This window comes from Indicator indicator, chromosome 36 (genome assembly GCF_027791375.1).
Source record: "Indicator indicator isolate 239-I01 chromosome 36, UM_Iind_1.1, whole genome shotgun sequence".
NCBI lineage: Eukaryota > Metazoa > Chordata > Aves > Piciformes > Indicatoridae > Indicator > Indicator indicator.
In genome coordinates this window covers 4033843-4052063 of record NC_072045.1, presented here as the reverse complement: position 1 = coordinate 4052063, position 18221 = coordinate 4033843, and the positions used below count along the sequence as shown (strand labels likewise).

Genomic DNA, 18221 nt, shown 5'->3' with positions numbered 1-18221 from the left:
CAGAAGCAAACCACAACAAAGCTGAGGGCTGGAGCAGCAACTGCTCCAAATCCACCTCCTTGCATTCCTGTGAATTAGTCTCTGGTTAAAGCAGCTCCTGAAATGCAGCTTCCTGTGGGACAGTGAAGCTGGAGCCTGCACAGCCTGCCAGGGGCTAGGGGTGCAGCACTTGGGAAGGATAGGGCTGACCTGCTGGGAAGCAGCTCTGTGGAGAAGGACCTGGGGGGAAAAAAGTTCCCCATGAGCCAGCAAGGTGTCCTCACAGACAAGAAGGTCAATGGCACCCTGGGGTGCATGAAGAATGTGGCCAGCAGGTCACAGGAGGTTCATCTTCCCTCCTCTGCTCTGCCCTAGGGAGCTCACAGCTGCAGCACTGGGTCCAGTTCTGGGCTCCCCAGTTCAGGAGAGACAGGGAACTGCTGGGGAGAGTCCAGGGGAGGCTGCAAAGCTGCTGAAGGGCCTGGAGCAGCTCTGTGAGGAGCAAAGGCTGAGAGCCCTGGGGCTGAGAGCCTGGAGAAGAGCAGCCCCAGAGGGGAGCTGAGCAATGCTCAGCAAGAGCTAAAGGAGCTGTGGGGGGCAAGAGGCTAGGGCCAGACTCTGCTCAGTGGTGCCCAGGGACAGGACAAGGGGCACTGGGCACAAACTGGCACCCAGGAGGTTCCACCTGAACAGGGGGAGAAACTTCTTTGGTGTGAGGCTGCTGGAGGCCTGGAGAGGGCTGCCCAGAGAGGTTGTGGAGTCTCCTTCTGTGCAGAGCTTCCAGCCCCCCCTGGGCATTGTGCTCCTGGGCAAGCTGCTGTGGGTGCCCTGCTGGAGCAGGGGGCTTGGACTGGATGACTCCAGAGGTCCCTTCCAGCCTCCACCATGCTGGGATTTGGGAGCCACATTTCACCAGCACCATTGCAGCTGATGTGTCAGGCTCAGGCTCTACATCTGGCAGCCACACACTCTCCCATTAAAACCTGCACACAAATCTCATCCAGCTGGAAAGCCAAGGCCCAAACAGAGAACTCCAAAACTATTCACAGCTTGGATGCAACCACTGCCAAACAGCAGAAAATGGAAGAACAGCAGGAGAATAACATTTCAGATGGAACAGACAGTCCAAGCTGGAGATGCACAAAGAGAAAACCTTCTCTAGAATCATGGAATTCCATTCCTTCCCCTCAAGGAGGAGTGTCTGGAGGTTAATATTTTGCATCTGCTCTTCTCAGCCAGCCTGGGAGGTGTGTCAAGAAGCCCACCCAGTGAAGACACACAGCTGTGTTCCTGTCACTCTTCACTGGGGAAGATCAAGAGAGTTGGGAAGGGACTTCTTACAAGGAATCGTAGTGACAGGATGAGAGGAAATGGATTGAAGCTGGAGGAGGGCAGATTGAGACTGAAGATGAGACTGAAGGTGAGGAAGAAATTCTTTAGAGTGAGGGTAGGGAGGCCCTGGAGCAGGCTGCCCAGGGAGGCTGTGGCTGTCCCCTCCCTGGAGGTGTTCCAGGCCAGGCTGGATGAGGCCCTGAGCACCCTGGGCTGGTGGGAGGTGCCCTGCCCATGGCAGGGGGTTGGAACTGGATGACCTTGAAGGTCCCTTCCAACCCAACCCATTGCATGCATCCATGACTCACCCTGGCAGGGACTCACCTGGCCTACATCTCGAGGCCTCTTCATGAATTTCGTGATGGACATGCTCCTGGTGGCCTTCCTCTTCACCACCACGGGGGTGGTCTGCAGGGCCACCACGCCTGGCAGGCTGCCACCCTCCTCCTTCCCTGAGGAAGGCACTTGGGTGATGTAGTTCCACTGACAAGGGACAGGGAGATGCTCCTGCTGAAAGCTCTTCAGCACCTGGGGGTGGACGTACCAGCACATCCTGTACTCAGGCCTCTTCTCGTACACAGAGTTCTCAGAGATGATTCTCTTTAGCCTGGCTTTGGAAGGGACCCTGTTGTCCTCACCCACTGGGGTCTGGGGCCTGGAAGGGTGGGGGCTGGCAGGGCTGCTGTCAGCACAGTCAGTGGCTGAGGTCACCTCACTGAAGAGTCCTTGCCGGCAGCATTCCTGGAATTCCTGGATGATCACTTTGCTTCCGTTCACATTGCCGTGCAGCAGAGGCAGAAGCTGGCCCAGGACTGTGGAGGAGAAAGGAGCAGAGGCTGTGGAGGGTTGCTTAGAGGTGAGGAACAGCCAGGCTGGGGTAAGCACAGTGCACACACTCCAGCTGTGCCCAGCACTGGGGAGGCTGCACCTCCAATGCTGGGGTGAGGCTTGGGGCCCCCAGTCCAAGGAGGACATTGAGAGGCTGCAGCACGCCCAGAGAAGGGCGACCAAGGTGGGGAAGGGTCTGGAGAACAGGGCTGGGGAGGAGCAGCTGAGGGAGCTGGGGGTGTGCAGCCTGGAGAAGAGGAGGCTGCAGGGAGACCTCATTGCTCTCTACAACCCCCTGAAAGAAGGTTGGAGTGAGGTGGGAGTTGGTCTCTTCTGCCAAGGACAAGAGGAAACAGCCTCCAGCTGCACCAGGGGAGGTCTAGGCTGGACATCAGAAGAAACTTTAAGGTCTTACTTTGCTGATCTTTTGCTCTTTTTTTGCCACATTTCTGGATCTGCTGCTCCTCCTCTGCCACAGGGGAATCCAGGACACAGGCTGTGAATTGCTGGAGAACCTTCAGGTCTGTGTTTGTGCCATGGTCATTCCCTGCACTCTCCCAGATGCAGCCAATTTTCACAGGCTGTAGGATGTGGAACCTCTTCCCCTTGGCCATCAGCTCATCCCACTCCTTTGCCTTCAGCTTCTGGCGAACCTTCTGGTTCTCTGGATCACACTCCTAAAGCCAGAGGTGAGGAAGAACTTGAGACATCTATCTCAGGCAAAACAAAAGCTTTTTAACCCCTGCTTCAGCAAAGGGGTTGGGCTAGAAGATCTCCAGAGGTCCCTTCCAACCCTCACCGTGCTGGGAGTCTCTAAACCCAGTTCTGGGCCATGTTCCCCAAGCTGCAGAGGTCTGCTCCTGAGGCCTGCAGAGATCTGAGGTGAGTTACACCACAGCCAAGGCTTCCTCTGCAAGCAGATGGCAATCCAGCAGCACCCAGGCCACTTACTTCTGTCACTCCTTCATCTTCAGATAGGTACCCATGGGGTACAAAAAAACCATCATCATCATCTTCATCCTCTCCCTCCTCTTCATCATCCTGAAAAAGAAAACTCTGCTGATCAGAATTCACACTGCCAAGTGCCAGTGCTTCAGGAAGCTGTTTTTCAGCAGGTGGAATCCTTACCCCTTCACTGTGGGAGAGACTTTCTCCAGGTTCCTCCTCTTCCCACTCTTCATCACTATCTACTTCATAGTCCAGAAGTTTCTAGAAGGAACACCAACACACCATGTCTGGAACTAATCTGAGAGCAGGACACCACCAGAGCCTGTTTAGGGCTTCAAAACTCAGTAGGAAGAGGGAACCAAGTGAGATGAGAAAGCCCAGAGGAGGAGTGAGCTTGGCCAAGCTTATGGTCACCCCAAGAGCATACAGGGAGAAAAGAATGCACCCAGGAGCTTACACTGTCCTTGGACCAAGGGTTCCTGGGATGGATCAGGGAGGTTTTCTTGTTCCATGTGCCCCAGTAGGCAGGACGGTGATTTTCACAGAACTGCAGAAGCTTCATCCTGCCAAACTTGCCCCTTTCTGGCACAGCATCTGGTTTGCAGTTGTCCACCACCACCACATCACTGGTAAAGGAAGAGAGCAGCTCCAGTACCTCCACAGCACTCCCCTGCTGCTTGGGAAGGCACCCAACCAGACCAGCTGCTCTTCAGCCACATGAGAACCCAGAGCTGGAGCTGATCCAAGAGGCTCTCCTGAGTCTTTCCATCATCTCCAAGATTAGAAGATCACCTCCAAACCACTCTGCAGCTCATTAGATAAAAGGAACCCAAGGTCAGGGTAAGAGAGGAAGGAAAGGGAGAAGGGTTGAGGGCACAAAGGAAGATGAGGCACTGAGGTTGCTCAGGGAGTTCATGGATGCCCCCTTCCTGGAGGTGCTGGATGAGGCCTTGAGTGACCTGTTCCAGTGGAAGATGTCCCTGCCCATGGCAAGGGGATGGAACTGGATGATCCTGAACGTCCCTCCCACCCCAACCCATTCCATGAACCCAAGATGCAGAAGAGTATCCCCCTGGCTCTGCCAGAACTTGGCCATTCACACCTCCACATGCTTGAGGAGAGCAGCCAGGGGTGTTGGTGGGGCAAGAAGAACCCCCCAAGCACAGACTGACCTGTTGACTGTGCCAGTGCTGTTGCTGACAAAAGTAGGTCCAGTCTTCCGTGGCTTCCGACACTTCAGCTCCCTCAGGAAGGAGGCTTCACTGCCCTGGCTGTGCAGGAGCTTATCCACCTGCTCCAGGAAGTCTGGATCCAGGGCAATCCTAGAGAGGGGAGCTAAGACCATGTTCTCCTTGATTTCAAAAGGAGCAAACTTCCCACAGGAGCCAGCAAGAATCTGAAATATTGAGAGAGGATGATTAGGGTCTGAGCACCTGAGAACACACAGCAGCAGCAGACACAAAAACCTCAACAGCTGAGCTCTGAGGGATGAGTCAGGTTAAGCCCTTCCTAGCTGAGCCTCCAACAGACCTTCTCAAGAGACTCCAGGTCTTCACAGCCAGTGCAGCAGAAGACAGAGGTCAGATTTTCAGTCATCTCTGCTCTGGACACAGGTTTTCAAAAATCATTTGGTACTTCTGAAATTGGGAAGTGATCCCAGTGTGGGGGGAGGGTGGGAAAGGACCTCTGGGCATCACCCAGTCCAACCTCCCTGCTAAAGCAGGACAGCCACAGCAGCTTGCCCAGGATTGCAACAGCCAGGTGGGGTTTGAAGCTCTCCACAGGAGACTCCACAGCCTCTCTGGGCAGCCTGCTGCAGGCCTCCAGCAGCCTCACACCAAAGAAGCTTCTCCTCCTGGGTGCCAGTTTGTGCCCAGTGCCCCTTGTCCTGTCTCTGGACACCACTGAGCAGAGTCTGGTCCCAGCCTCTTGCTTCCCACCCTTCAGCTCTGTCTGAGCATTGCTCAGCTCCCCTCTGGGGCTGCTCTTCTCCAGGCTCTCAGCCCCAGGGCTCTCAGCCTTTGCTCCTCACAGAGCTGCTCCAGGCCCCTCAGCAGCTTTGCAGCCTCTGCTGGACTCTCCCCAGCAGTTCCCTGGCTCTCCTGAACTGGGGAGCCCAGAAGTGGACCCAGTGCTACAGACAAAGCCTCCCTAAGGCAGAGTAGAGGAGCAGCAGAACCTTCCTCAACCTGCTGGCCACACTCTTCTTCATACACCCCAGGAGATCATTTGCCTTCTTGGCCATTGCTGCCTGATGGTAAACTTATCCAAATCCCAAAGCTTTGCCCACCTAAGCAGCTCTAAAGGATGGATCAGCAGGGAGCCAATGTCTTTCTTAGAACAACCAATGAAGCCAAACAACCCAGAGGACCAGCAGCAGCTCACCTTTGGGGCTTGGGGAGTCTTTGGTTTCTGGAAGAACCTTGTGATCTCTGCCTTCTGAGCATTAATTCGCTGCAATCAGAACCAAATTGCAAATCAGAAACACAAAGGCAGGATGAGGCCTTCCAGTTCAAGGTGAGCTCATGCATGACCCAACCTCAAATCTAGTCAAGTGGAAAGCAAAGTTCAGTCCTTCACCAGCTCCTGGAACTCAACAAAAAACTCATTGTCTTCTCTAGCCCAACTCTGTGGACTCCAGGGGCACTGCTCAGGCAAAGGCCTGAGCTCCCCCAGGGGCATTGAAAAGACAAAGGCAGAAAGACTTGAAGAGGGGAAAGCAAAGCCATGAAGGTGTATGGAAGTGACAGAGAGGAGTGCTGCAGGTGGAGCAGCACCTCCAGGTGACACTGGACAGCCTGCATCCCACAGGGATGTGCTCTCTCCCAAGCAGCAGGGTGTCAGGAAGCTCATTACCATCTTTTTCAGCAGCAGCAGAATTTCAGACAAGCCAGAGAAAGAAATCTTTACCTTTTCCTCCTCTCTTAACCGTTTCTCCTCTTCTTTCTTTCTCTTCTCTTCAAGTTTTGCCCTTTAACATAAAGTTCATTTTAAGCACTTCATGACTTTTAACAATTCTTTGCACTGAGGAAGAGATGAGAAGCCCCAAACCTTGACTAAGACCTCACCATGCTGGGCAAGAAGATAATCTATTAGTTCACACAATTGATTTGATTGGAAGAGACCTTCAAGATCATCCAGTCCAACCCTTAACCCAGCACTAAACCACATCAGCACCACATCTTTGAAGCCCTCCCAGGGATGGGGACTCCACCACTGCCCTGGGCAGCCTGGGCCAGGCCTTGACAACCCTGTGGGGGAAGAAATTGTTCCTCATGTCCAACCTAAACCTCCCCTGAGACAACTTGAGGCTGTCCCATTGCTTATTCCTTGGGAGGAGACCAATCCCACCTGACTCCAACCTCCTTTCAGGAAGCTGCAGAGAACAATGAGGTCTCCCTGCAGCCTCCTTTCCCAGTTCCCTCAGCTGCTCCTTCCCAGCCCTGTTCTCCAGGTCCTCCCCCAGCTTTGTTGCCCTTCTCTGGACCTGCTCCTGGACCCAATTCATTCAAGGACCATGCTTGGTTAAGTGGATACACGACTCTCTTCATTCCTTCTAGAGCAAATATTGACCTGTCTCAGCCACAAAGTACTCAGCCTGCTTCAGGTTTCCCTCACCACCAGGAAAGGGCATTTATGGGGTTATCAATTTACAAGCAACTTCCTCCACAGACAGGCCACCAGTGCCAGCAGAAGTGCAGGCAAGACTGGGCCTGAAGGGAGAAGTCAGTGGAGCACAACAGCTCTTTGCAGCCATTTCCAGTCAGATCAGCTCAGCCTGCCAGGTGGAAGTCCTGCTGAGACTGGCTCTGCTCTACAGAGCCTTCCAAGGGTTTCAGAGCTCTCCTGTGACAGAGCAGCAGGTGCTGTGTGGCCAGCAGAGCCTCCAGAAGGGCCCAGCTGAGGTGGGTATGGCCAGGTTTTAGTCAGCAGGACATGCAGAACCCAAGGCACTTACTCTAAAGCCTCCTGCCTCTCCTTGCGCTTCTCCTCCTTCACTCGCAGCTTCTCAGCTTTTTCCTTCTCTTCTTTTTCTTTCTTTTCTCTCCTTTCTTTCTCTTTCAACTCTTTCTCCTCCTCTTTCTTCTTCTTGGCCTCTTCTTTGGCTCGCTCTTTTGCTGCTTTTGCTTCTTCTTTCAGCCTTCCCTTCTCCTCCCTCTCTGCTTGCAGCTTCTGCAGCTTGTCTGCTCGCTCCTGGTCCTGGGTCAGAGAGAAGCCATGAAGCCATTTGTCTTCCTGTGCACAGCAAGAGGTGCTGCCAGGAAAACCTGACCAGAACAAGGACCTTCTTCAGCTGACATCCTAGATTCTTGTGCCCACCCACTGCTTGCCCTGCAGCACCCTTTCTAGCTATGGCAGGACACAGAATCATTAACCTCAAGCAACCTGTTGCCTCCACCTTGCAGCGCTCCCTGAAGACCTGAATTGTTCTTTTCTCCTGACACAGGGAGGAGTTGCCATTTGCTAAGCATCAAGGGAAGCTCTGCATGCTACTGGCTTTAGATCTGAGTCACCTTCATTAGAATCACAGAATGGTTTTGCTTGGAAAAGACCTTGAAGATCATCCACTCCAACCATTCCCTAACTCTGCCAAGGCTGGGGCTAAGCCATGGCCCTCAGCACCACAGCTCTGCAGCTGTGAAACACCTCCAGGGATGGGGATTCAACCAGCTCCCTGGGCAGCCTGTGCCAGACCTTGGCAACCCTTTCAGTGAGGAAGTTTCTTCTAATGTCCAACCTAAACCTCCCCTGGCACAATTTCAGGCCATTTCTTCTTGTGCTGTTGCTTGTTCCTTGGGTGAAAGGACCAACCCCCAGCTGGCTCCAGCCTCCTCTCAGGGAGCTGTAGAGAGCAATGAGGTCTCCCTCAACCTCCTCTTCTCCATGCTGAGCAACTCCAACTCTCTCAGCCTGGCCTCCCAGCAGAGGGCTTCCAGCCCTGCCAGCACTGCTGTGGCCTCCTCTGGCCCCTCTCCAACAGGTCCCTGTCTGTGCTGAGGACTCCAGAGCTGGCCCCAGCACTGCAGGGGGGGTCTCAGCAGAGCAGTGCATAAGTAGAAGCCTCTTGATTTCACTGCTGCACCGACCCTGTCTCTCATGAAGGCTATGAAAAGCTTCTCCAAGGCATTTTGACAAGCAGGCAGCAACACCTACTGCTCCTTAATCCCACACCCAAGCTCACAGCAGTGCAGTGCAGTGCAGGCCACCCACACCTCGTTATGGATGCAGTAAGAAGCTGTGGAACAAGTGCATGGATTAAGGTTCTTCAGTATTCACTGAGGATGTTCTAAGTGGGCTACAACAAATCACAAAGGGTTTTGCTTAACTATTCAAGGCAAAAGGCCCAGAAGTTAACTCTGGAGGTCAGGGAAGATGCCTTACTCTTTGCAATCTCAGCTTCTCCTTCTCTGCCAAGCTTTTGGGGAGTTTCTGAGACACCTGGAATGACAAAAGGCAAGTTTGAGAGACCCACAGCACTCCCCTTGCAGCAGGCACCAGAACTCTTCAAGAAAGAATCACAGAAATGTTTTGGCTGGAAATGACCTCTAAGATCATCCAGTCCAACATCAACCCAACACGACCATGGCCACCAAACCATGGCCCCATGGCCACACATTTTTTGAACACCTCCAGGGCTGGGGACTCCACCACCTCCCTGGGCAGCCTCTGCCAATCCCTGACCACTCTTGTAGCAAGGAAATTTTTCCTCATCTCCAGCCTAACCCTCCCCTGGTGCAATTTCAGGCCATTTCCTCACCTGACCCTAGGGAGAAAAGACCAACCCCTACCTCACTGCAGCCTCCTTCCAGGGAGCTGTAGAGAGCAATGAGATCTTCCTCAGCCTCCTCTTCTCCAGGCTGAACACCCCCAGCTCCCTCAGCTGCTCCTTCCCAGCCCTGTTCTCCAGACCCTTCCCCAGCTTTGTTGCCCTTCTCTGGACCTGCTCCAGCCCTCCAGTGTCCTTCTTGGGGTGAGGGGCCCCCAGACTGACCCCAGCACTCAAGGTGTGGCCTCACCAGTGCCCAGGACAGGAGCACAATCACTTCCCTGGTCCTGCTGGACAGACTATTGCTGATCCAGGCCTTTTTTGCCACCTGAGCAAGGAACAGCAAGGTTCTTCTGGCTGCCATGAACATCTGTTCAGCACAGGCTGCAGGACACAGCTCCAGCACATCTCAGCTCCCTGATTTCCCTGGAAGCCTGAGCACATCTAAGTGCTTTGTTTCCATCAAGGCCTCACATTACCCAGCTTTGCATAACCAAATTTCTCTGCTCTCAAGTGTCACTTGCAAGGGAACATCACAGAAAAGCAAACAGGAGCCAGAGCTGCTCCACCTCACCCCAGCAGAGGACATTTCATTACAGCAAAGTCACTTCAAGCTAAACCTGGGTTGACCTTTATTACTTTTTTTGCCATCCTCCCACCCACTCTTGCTACAATACAGAGACAAAACTTCCTGACCAGAAATAGCCACATTTTGATGTTGGTTCTTCTTTTAATCACAGCCTCCTTGATCTTCTACTAGCACCAGAACACCAACCCTGAGTTCCCAACAGATCCAACTCCTCATTTCTCCAAAAGCTGGTATTTAGAGGGGGGAAAACCCCAGGTATTTTTTTTTTATGTTTAAGAGCATTGTTCAGACTGCTCAAATGCTTCCTTGGGCAATATTTCAGCAGGTTGTGGCTTCTGCATTCCTTGTCTGGACATTGTCATCCTGGGTGACCCTGCTTTAGAGTTGGGGTTGGACTGGATGATCTCCAGAGGTCCTTGCCAACCCCCAACATGCTGGGATTTCACTTCTTCTCCTGCCACTTGCAGTAAAAGGCAGCCTGTGATTAAAAGGCCAACACAGACCAACTGCTTTATTTTCTGCACAAACAGGCATTTAAGTTGACAGAGTGCAGAGCTGTACCAGGAGATTCTGTATTGATCCACCATAAAACATGAGCTGTCTCAACTGGGAGCTTTAATTTATCAGAGCTGTTTCCATCTGGGAGAACAAACATGCCAGGACCTGTACAGGTTTGAGGTGCAGACTCTACCCTGGCAAGCAGCACCTGAGCTGTTTCAGACTTACTCACAGAATCCCAGCATGGAGGGATTGGAAGGGACCTCTGGAGATCACTCAGTCCAACCCCCCTGCTCCAGCAGGGCACCCACAGCAGCTTGCCCAGGAGCACAATGGCCAGGGGGGTTGGAAGCTCTGCACAGGAGACTCCATAACCTCTGTGGGCAGCTGCTGCAGGCCTCCAGCAGCCTCACACCAAAGAAGTTTCTCCTCCTGCTCAGTTGGAACCTCCTGGCTTCCACTTTGTGCCCTTGCTCCTTGTCCTGTCACTGGGCACTTAAAAGTGTTTTCTAGGCCAGAGCTGCAGAAATTCAGACCTGGAAAAGCAGCTGCACAGCAACTGGAGTAACATCCTCTCTCCCTGCAACTACAGCAGCTTCACCAAGGAGAGAAAAGTCCATCATGAGATGGACAGAAGTTCTTCTGGACACTGACCTTACACCAATTATCAAAGCACCAAGTCCCAAGGCAGGCACTTCATAAAAAGAAAACCCCAAACCCAAACACATGACACGAACCTGTAGCAGAATTTAAAGTTACATTCACAGAATCACAGAATGTTGGGGGTTGGAAGGACCACAGGAGGTCACTGAGTCCAACCCTTTTGCCAAGGCAGGTTCACCTAGAGAAGGTCACACAGGAACACAGCCAGGTGGGGTTTGAATGTCTCCAGGGATGGAGATCAGATGATGTAAATATTCCAGTAGCTCAAAAGCAGGCCAGATTTCAATCCTACAGCTGAAGGATTGAAAAGGAAGATTCAAGAGGGCAATAAATCATTATTAATACATCAACACCACCTTCCACACACTTCTCACCACCTTTGAGAAGCTCTTACTCATCCTTTTCACTCCATGACCCCCATCAGCAACACAACAGCTTTAAAAACACCACTGAGAGAGACCAACCTTCCTAACAGGAGTGGAGGCAGCTAAGGGACTGGAATTCCTCTTTGTTTCTGCAGCAGGCTGCACCTCGGGGGAGCTCACAGAGCGAGTGCTCAGCGAGGAGTTGCTAAGCCCAGAGTCTCCTTCATGGGATGATTCCATGGTCTCATTTCCAGATGTGATGCTTCCATCCAGAGAAGCACCCTGGGGAGATTTTGCAGCCATAATGTCCTCCAGGAGCACCACAGGCATCTTCCCCTCAAAGATGACATCCTTCAGTTGGCTCTGCTTTGCCTTTGGGGTTTCCAGGTTGTTACATTTCATTAACCTGGAAGGTGACTGGATTCCACCAGCCAAACCCTCATCTTTATTCCCTCCAGCTTCACATGGCACATCAGTCTCCATTGAATCATCATCCCCTTGGTTACTAGGGACGGGATTGAGGCAACTCAACTGGTTTAGCTCCTTTCCCAACATGCCATTAGTCACAGCTAGGGATGAAGATGCTTTGGAGTCAAAATCTCTGTGGTCTGTGCCATCACTTAGTCTGTGGCCAGAGTCCTGTCTCAGGCCAATCACAATGACAGTGTCATCATCTCTGTTCCCTTTTGTGTTTTTCTGAATGAAATGGTCTAAGGGACCTTTCCTATTCACGAGTTTCGGAGTAAAATTAACATCTGAATCCAACTGGCAGTCATTCTCCAGGTTGTCCAGGGATGTATGTGATGTATCCAGGGAGGAATCCTTACTTGGAACAAAGCCACTAGGTGAGCTCTTCCCTTTTTTGACTTCTGAATCCATCTCGTATTTGTCCTTTGGTACAGGGTTCAGGCGCTTGAACGGCAACCGAGCTGAAACAACAACGTTTTTAGTCACCTTATAGAGGTCACTGGGGTGAGGGGAGGGGGGAACCAAAGGCTGGAATGGTTAATTAGGTCTTAAGCACAAAGATTGCAGCACATCAGCCAGGTTGTGCTGATTTATTACAGCAAGGTGAAAATGGGTCTAACAGCATCTGTCATGACAGGGCAAGGGGTGATGGTTTAACCTAAAAGAGGGAGATTCAGACCAGATGGAAGGAAAGAATTATTCACACAGATGGTGGTGAAACACTGGCTCAGGTTGCCCTGACTGGTGGGAGATGCCCCATCCCTGGAATCATTCCAGGGCAGGTTGTTTTGGGGCTCCAAGCAACCCGCTGTGGTTGCAGATGTTCCTGCTGACTGCAGGGGGGTTGGACTGGATGAGCTTTAAAGGTCCTTTCCCACCCAAACCATTCTCCCATTCTGCAATTCCCCAGATCGGGTCTGACATCATCCTAGCACACTGAAGCCGCACCGGGTGACAGCTGCTCCCTCTGCGGCCCTACCTTGCACGAGCTTCCGCGGAGGGACGGCCGCTTTGTCTCTGCACTCCATGGCTGTGAGGGAAGAACATAATAAATAAACACCTGGGACACGGTTCCCGGGAGCTCCCTGCCTTCCCGAGCCAGCCTGCCCGCGGCAGTGCCCGACAGCTCTTCCCAGCGTGGAGCGTGGGCCCGGCCAGGCCAGACAAAGGGGCCGGGACGAACCCCACCAAGGCTCCCCTCGGCCTGAGGGGATCTCGGCACCCGCGGGGTCAGGCTGCGCCGCCACCGGCTCCTCCACTGCAGCCAGATCGGGGAAAGAGAAATTGGGCAGGTAGGAAGCGGCGGGCCGGGCCTGGACCTAGCTCCGGGGTGCGGCGGCAGCTGCCAGGCCTCCTTTGTTACCCCGGGAAGGCCCCGCGCACCCCGCGGCCCAGCTACCGCCGGAAACACACCGCGGCTCGGCTCCACCGCACCTCCAGCTCAGCCCTACCTGCCATCAGCGGCTGCGGCGGCTCCCGCCGCTCAGTCCGCCGGGGGCGGCGGCGGCCGTACCTGTCCCGGCCCGCCCGGTCCCGTCCGGCCCGGTCCCGCCCCGGGGGCTCCCGCTCGTATTTGGCGGGAGCCGGGGCAACCCCGCGCCTGGCCGCGCTGATAGGCGGAGAGCGCCCCACGTGACCCACCCTGCCGCCAGCTCCGCCCGCGTCTCGCGAGGGGAGTGGGAGGGAGCCTCAGAGCCCGTCCGCGCCGGTGCCACCCCATTGGCTACTGAGACAGCCGGCGCTGACTGGAGGCAGCGGCTGTCATTCCGACCTCCTCTAAGCGCTGATTGGATAGCTGAGCAAGGGCTGGAGGGTTCTGCTCGATCCTTACGCCTGGGCTTGAGGCCTGCACGGAAGCCGAGCGGAAGACGGGGCAGCGGCGGGGCAGCCCCGACAGCGGCTGCACAGGGGCCAGAGCAACCTTTCTGCAGCACCGGGGAGAGAAGAGGAGCGGAACCGCTGAGGGCCCTGAGCCAGCACGCGAAATGGCGGCGCCGACGACGGCCAATGAGTGGCCGCAGCTGCGGTGCGCAGGCGTAGAAGGACAGGCGACTGCCCGAAGGAATTGTGCGAGTTGTAGTCCGGCGGCAGCACAAAGCTCCCTGGGAGTTGTGGTCGCCCCATAGAATCTCGAATCCCAGCATGATCGGGTTGGAAAGGACGTCTGGACATCATCCAGTCCAACCCCTCCTGCTCCAGCAGGACACCCACAGCAGCTTGCCCAGGAGCACAGTGGCCAGGAGGGGTTGGAAGCTCTGCAGAGAAGGAGACTCCACAACCTCTCTGGGAAGCCTGCTGCAGGGCTCCAGCACCCTCACACCAAAGAAGGTTCTCCTCCTGTTCAGATGCAACCTCCTGGGTTTCGATTTGTGTCTGTTGCTTCTTGACCTGTCCCTGGGCACCACTGACAAGAGTCTGGCCACGTCCTCTTGCCCCCCACATGTCCTTTAGCTCTGTCTGAGCATTGCTCAGATCCCCTCTGGGGCTGCTCTTCTGCAGACTCAACAGCCCCAGGATACCATTGGTTGCCTTGGCCATGAGGGCACATTGATGTCTCATGGGCAACTTGTAGGCTTTCCATGCACTTACAGGTGAATCCTACTGCCTTTCAGGTGGCTCCAATACTTCTCTGGGGCTTTTCACCAGCCCCCTGTGGCTCCTCATGTTTTCTGGGTGGCTTCAGGACTTGTTCAGGGCTTTCCGCCAGCCCAGTATGGCTCCTGCTGCCTTCCACGTGGCCCCAAGGCACTTGCTGGACTTTCCACTACCCTTCCAGTGGATTTTCAGGGCTGGAAGGCAATTTTTACCCTATGTCCTCGGTATCCCCATACTGCTTCTCTCGAGGAGGTCTTGGGCACAGGCAGAGCTCAGGGAGGAGCAGGGACTGCGGCTTTGTTCTGGCCTATTGAGCCTCCCACCCCCAGCATTCCACGGCCGTGTCAAAACTTGAGCCTGCACTACCCCTCCGCCAGGGGGCGCGGGTACACCGCGCGGCTGGCGGGGGCGGCGCTCCGGCCCGCCGCGAGCGCTCTCCTCGGTGGTGTCGTTAGGAGGCGGGGCGTGCCGGGCCGGGCTCGGGGCGTTTCCTGGCGGCGGAAACGGCGGCAGCGGCCGGGCCGGGCCGGACTCCTGCGTGCCCAGGTGTCCCGCCGCCCCCCCCTCCCTCCCCCCTACCCCTCCACCTCCGGCATCCTTTGGTGGCCGGCGCAGGAGGCACCATGTCGGTGGCAGGGCTGAAGAAACAATTCTACAAGGCTACCCAGGTGAGGCTCCCGGGATCCCGTCGCTTCCGTTACTAACGTTTGTTGCTCCGTCTCGATAACCCCCCTCTGTCTGCAGCGGAGGACTGGGCTGGCTGCCCGAGCCGGCTCGCTGGGGCCCTGATCCCCGCCGTTATACCCTCCCGGCATCCCTGTCGGCCGGTCGCCCCTGTCCGGTGGCTGTCGCCAGCGTCCGGTGCTCCAGTTCGCACCCCCCCGGTATCCCAGTCTCGTACTTCCCTGCAACGCTAGCTTCTCCCCTTGAGAGCCGCCGGTTTTCTCATCCCGGAGCTCGGTGTGCTGTCCCCTTCCGCTGTGGCGGGGCAGGCCGGGCCTTCCGTGGGTTGTGAGCGGAGCACGGTGCCCTTGGGTCCCCGGTGCGGCGCCTTCGGATGCTCCTCAAACCCATGGGGGAGCCTGGAAGGGGTCCTCTGGGGGGAGCCCGGAGGGGTTCCGGTGCCGGTCACGTAACCCCTGGGGCAAGGCTGTTGCTAACCCCTGTTGGCAAGGCTGAGAAACGGGAGGGTGCGAATCGGAGGGTGCCGGGGTTTAGGGACCGGCCGTGCCCGGGGTCCGGCTGGGTGTCAGGCTCGGGGTACGCTCTCCACCTTCCCCACAACCAAGCCACGTCCGCAGCGCGGCGAGAGGACAGATCCAGCCGCGGGCTCTGCGGGCACCTCAGCGGCCGGGATGCCCTTGGGCTGCCTACGCAGAGCAGGATTTGGGGAGAAAAGTCCTGGGAACGTGGTGACCAAGAAGACTTCGACGCCCTAACCGGGGGTCACCGGCCCCGTTAACCTCGGAGAGCAGCTGCAGCCCGACCTCGGGAAGCTGCCGTTTCCTGGCCAGCAGCTGGGGGATGGATTTTGGGGTTGGCGAGGGAGCTCCAGCCCCCACGGGAAACAGTGGAGCTGGGGAGAAGGGGTGGTCGGAAAAAAATAGTAGATTTGGGATTTTTAGCTGAGCAAAAACTGATTCCATAATTGATTGCTTGGGCTGGAAGCTGTGAGTTTGTGGCATCCTAAAATGAAGATGATGAAGCTCCTGGCAGCTCGGGAACGCTGCGACTCTTCCTCCTGTTCACAGGAATCTGCTTTGGATGGGGTTCACAAACACCTTCTCCCACCCCCACCGTGTGTGGGGTGGCCATTCCCCATCCCCCTAAGCTCAGTTTCCCTTCCTGCAGCTTGGGAACGTGGCTGAAGTGAAGTCAGGACGATTTTAGTGTATTTTTGGAACGAGTTTGGGCTCACAAACGCTCCTCTGCCCTCCCCCCAGTCGCTGCTTTTCTGCCCCTCTTCAAATTTCTGATGAATTTTGCACCAGACTTCGTTTTTCCAGGCATGAAGCTGAAACCCCTTTAGCTCATCCCGAGGGTGTTTGCTCTGTGTCTTGCCTCTGTTCTTGGCTGTGGTTACGAAAAAGCATTTTGCTTAAACAGCAAAGCCAAGGACCAGATTCCTCCAGCCATTCCTCCACCTCCCTCCCCCCTTTCTCCCAAACCCCTGCTTTGGTGGAAGGTTTTGGGGTTGTTTTTAACTTCCATGGAGGAAGGTTGGGCTGGAAACTGAGTCTAGGAGGATTTTGCTGGTGTGGATGTGCCCTGATGGTGTCGTGGGGCAGCTGGAGGTGAAAGCTCATCCATGAGTTGGGAGTAGCCTGTTCCTAAAGCCTGAAATCATCCTGTCCAACCCTAATGGCTCACTGCAGGAGGGTTGGGCAACATGACCTTTGAGGGCCCTTTCCCACCTGATGTATTCTGTGATTTTTAAACCACCTGAGGAAGGCTTTTTTTGGGGGGGGTACTTCTTGTGAAGTGAAATCATGGTGGGGTTTTTGCTTGTAATAGGTGGGGGTTTGTCTTTAAAGGAACCATTCTGGCTGCTTGTGGGGAGAAAGCAAGCTGTCCCAGGGGAAGTGACTTGCCCAACATGTAGACTTGAGGAGCATTTTTAATTTAAGGGTGCTGGAGCAGGCTGCCCAGAATGGTGGTGGAGTCTCCATCTCTGGAGACATTCAAAACCTTCCCTGTCTCTCCACTGGTCCCACTCCTCAGCCTCCCCTTGGCTGAAGGAGAGGAGGATTAGTTAGTATTTGGCTCCCTTAAAGCTGTCAGCTGCTGCCAAACCCAAACATGTGGAAGATCTTTCCTAAAATGTTAAGTTTCATTCCATGGCTGTTGTTAATTGAAGGGAAATGGAGCCAGGAACCAAGGTCTGCAAGGACCTCGGCGCTGCTGGAGTGGCAGGTTTGGGATCCCTCTCCTCCTCCAGGGCTCCCCACACCATGAGGGGGGCAGTGAAGCCTCTGAGGGAGCAGATCTTGGCTTGTGGGCTTCTGCTGTCTGGTTCCTGCAGGCCCACGTCTTCCCTGGGTGAGGCAGCCAGGCACCCACACAGCAGAGAGAGCCCAGAGAGTATCCCAGGAAAAAAACAAAGTCAGGCTGGCAAAAGCTGCAGATGGCTCTGTCTGTGCATCCAGAACAGGTTCTGCTGGTTCACAGCAAAATGTTCTGTAAAAAAAAAAAAACAAACCCAAAAAAACAAACCAAAACCCACAAACAAGAAATCTGTACGAAATATCCTGGCAAAAGCAAAGAGGAGAAACAACCCCAGCAGCAGATTTGGTGAGCTTGGGAGCAAGGTGGGAGGTCCCTGCCTGCAGGTAGGAGACCATCTGGTCCTGGGCACTGTCCAGCCTTGATCCATCAGCAGCCACTCAGCAATTTGCAGGAACCTTGTGATGCAGAAACAGCTTCGTTTGACAGGATCCCAGCATGGTGGAGGTGGGAAGGAGACCTCTGGAGCTCGCCCAGTCCAAGCCCCCTGCTCCAGCAGGGAACCTGCAGAAGCTTGCCCAGGAGCACAATGGCCAGGGGGGGTTGGAAGCTCTGCAGAGAAGGAGACTCCACAACCTCTCTGGGCAGCCTGCTGCAGGCCTCCAGCAGCCTCACACCAAAGAACTTTCTCCTCCTGTTCAGATGGAACCTCCTGGCTTCCAATTTGTTCCTCCACAAAGGTTCCCTGAGCTGCTGGGCAGTGCAGGCTGCACAACCTGCCCTGTGCCTGGGTGCTGAGGGTCTGTCCCTGTGTGCCCATGGAGCAGGAGCCCTGCCTGGCACCAGCAGGTTTATCATGTGCTAGTTTGAAGGGACAAGCCCTAGGGTGGAGGCAGTGCTGTTATGATATGGTGTTGGTAAACATGTCCCCTCCCTCTGTGCCAGCAGAGCTGTCCTACCTGGCTGGTACACGGTGTGGAGGCAGGGGAAGCAGCACAGCAGCTTGCTGGAGACAGCTGCAGTCCAAGGAAGGGTCCACAGCCCACCTTGGTGTGGCATCAGCGTGGCTGCTTTGGGAGCTGCCCCATGGGATAGGAGGAGCTGGCACAGGGAATGTCCCTCCCAACAGGGCAGGTGGCTGCTCTGGGCAGCCATGGCTCGGAGGGTGGCAGCAGGGATGGGCTTCTCAAAGCATGGTTTGGGTGGGAAGGGACCTTCAAGATCATCCAGTTCCTGCCCCCTCGCC

General features: G+C 55.1%; 2 protein-coding genes across 3 annotated transcripts in view; one reads left to right on the top strand and one right to left on the bottom strand.

Annotated features, from left to right (window-relative positions):
* The window catches only part of CHAF1A (chromatin assembly factor 1 subunit A), a 16035-nt gene extending 3567 nt beyond the window's left edge, over positions 1 to 12468 (bottom strand). The window contains exons 1-12 of the mRNA XM_054396081.1: positions 12417 to 12468; positions 11069 to 11898; positions 8470 to 8526; positions 7046 to 7287; positions 5998 to 6058; positions 5473 to 5541; positions 4260 to 4483; positions 3545 to 3713; positions 3268 to 3348; positions 3091 to 3180; positions 2555 to 2816; positions 1636 to 2123 (exon numbers count right to left, since the gene is read on the bottom strand). Of these exons, the coding sequence (XP_054252056.1) occupies positions 1636 to 2123; positions 2555 to 2816; positions 3091 to 3180; positions 3268 to 3348; positions 3545 to 3713; positions 4260 to 4483; positions 5473 to 5541; positions 5998 to 6058; positions 7046 to 7287; positions 8470 to 8526; positions 11069 to 11898; positions 12417 to 12465 (2622 nt within the window). The 5' untranslated portion in view covers positions 12466 to 12468. The remainder of the gene's footprint in view (positions 1 to 1635; positions 2124 to 2554; positions 2817 to 3090; positions 3181 to 3267; positions 3349 to 3544; positions 3714 to 4259; positions 4484 to 5472; positions 5542 to 5997; positions 6059 to 7045; positions 7288 to 8469; positions 8527 to 11068; positions 11899 to 12416) is intronic.
* A 2150-nt stretch (positions 12469 to 14618) lies between these two features.
* SH3GL1 (SH3 domain containing GRB2 like 1, endophilin A2) overlaps positions 14619 to 18221 on the top strand; it is a 29693-nt gene continuing 26090 nt past the window's right edge. For both annotated transcript variants that reach the window (XM_054396027.1, XM_054396028.1), the window contains exon 1: positions 14619 to 14700. In XM_054396027.1, coding sequence (XP_054252002.1) covers positions 14656 to 14700 — 45 coding nt within the window. In that variant the 5' untranslated portion in view covers positions 14619 to 14655. The remainder of the gene's footprint in view (positions 14701 to 18221) is intronic.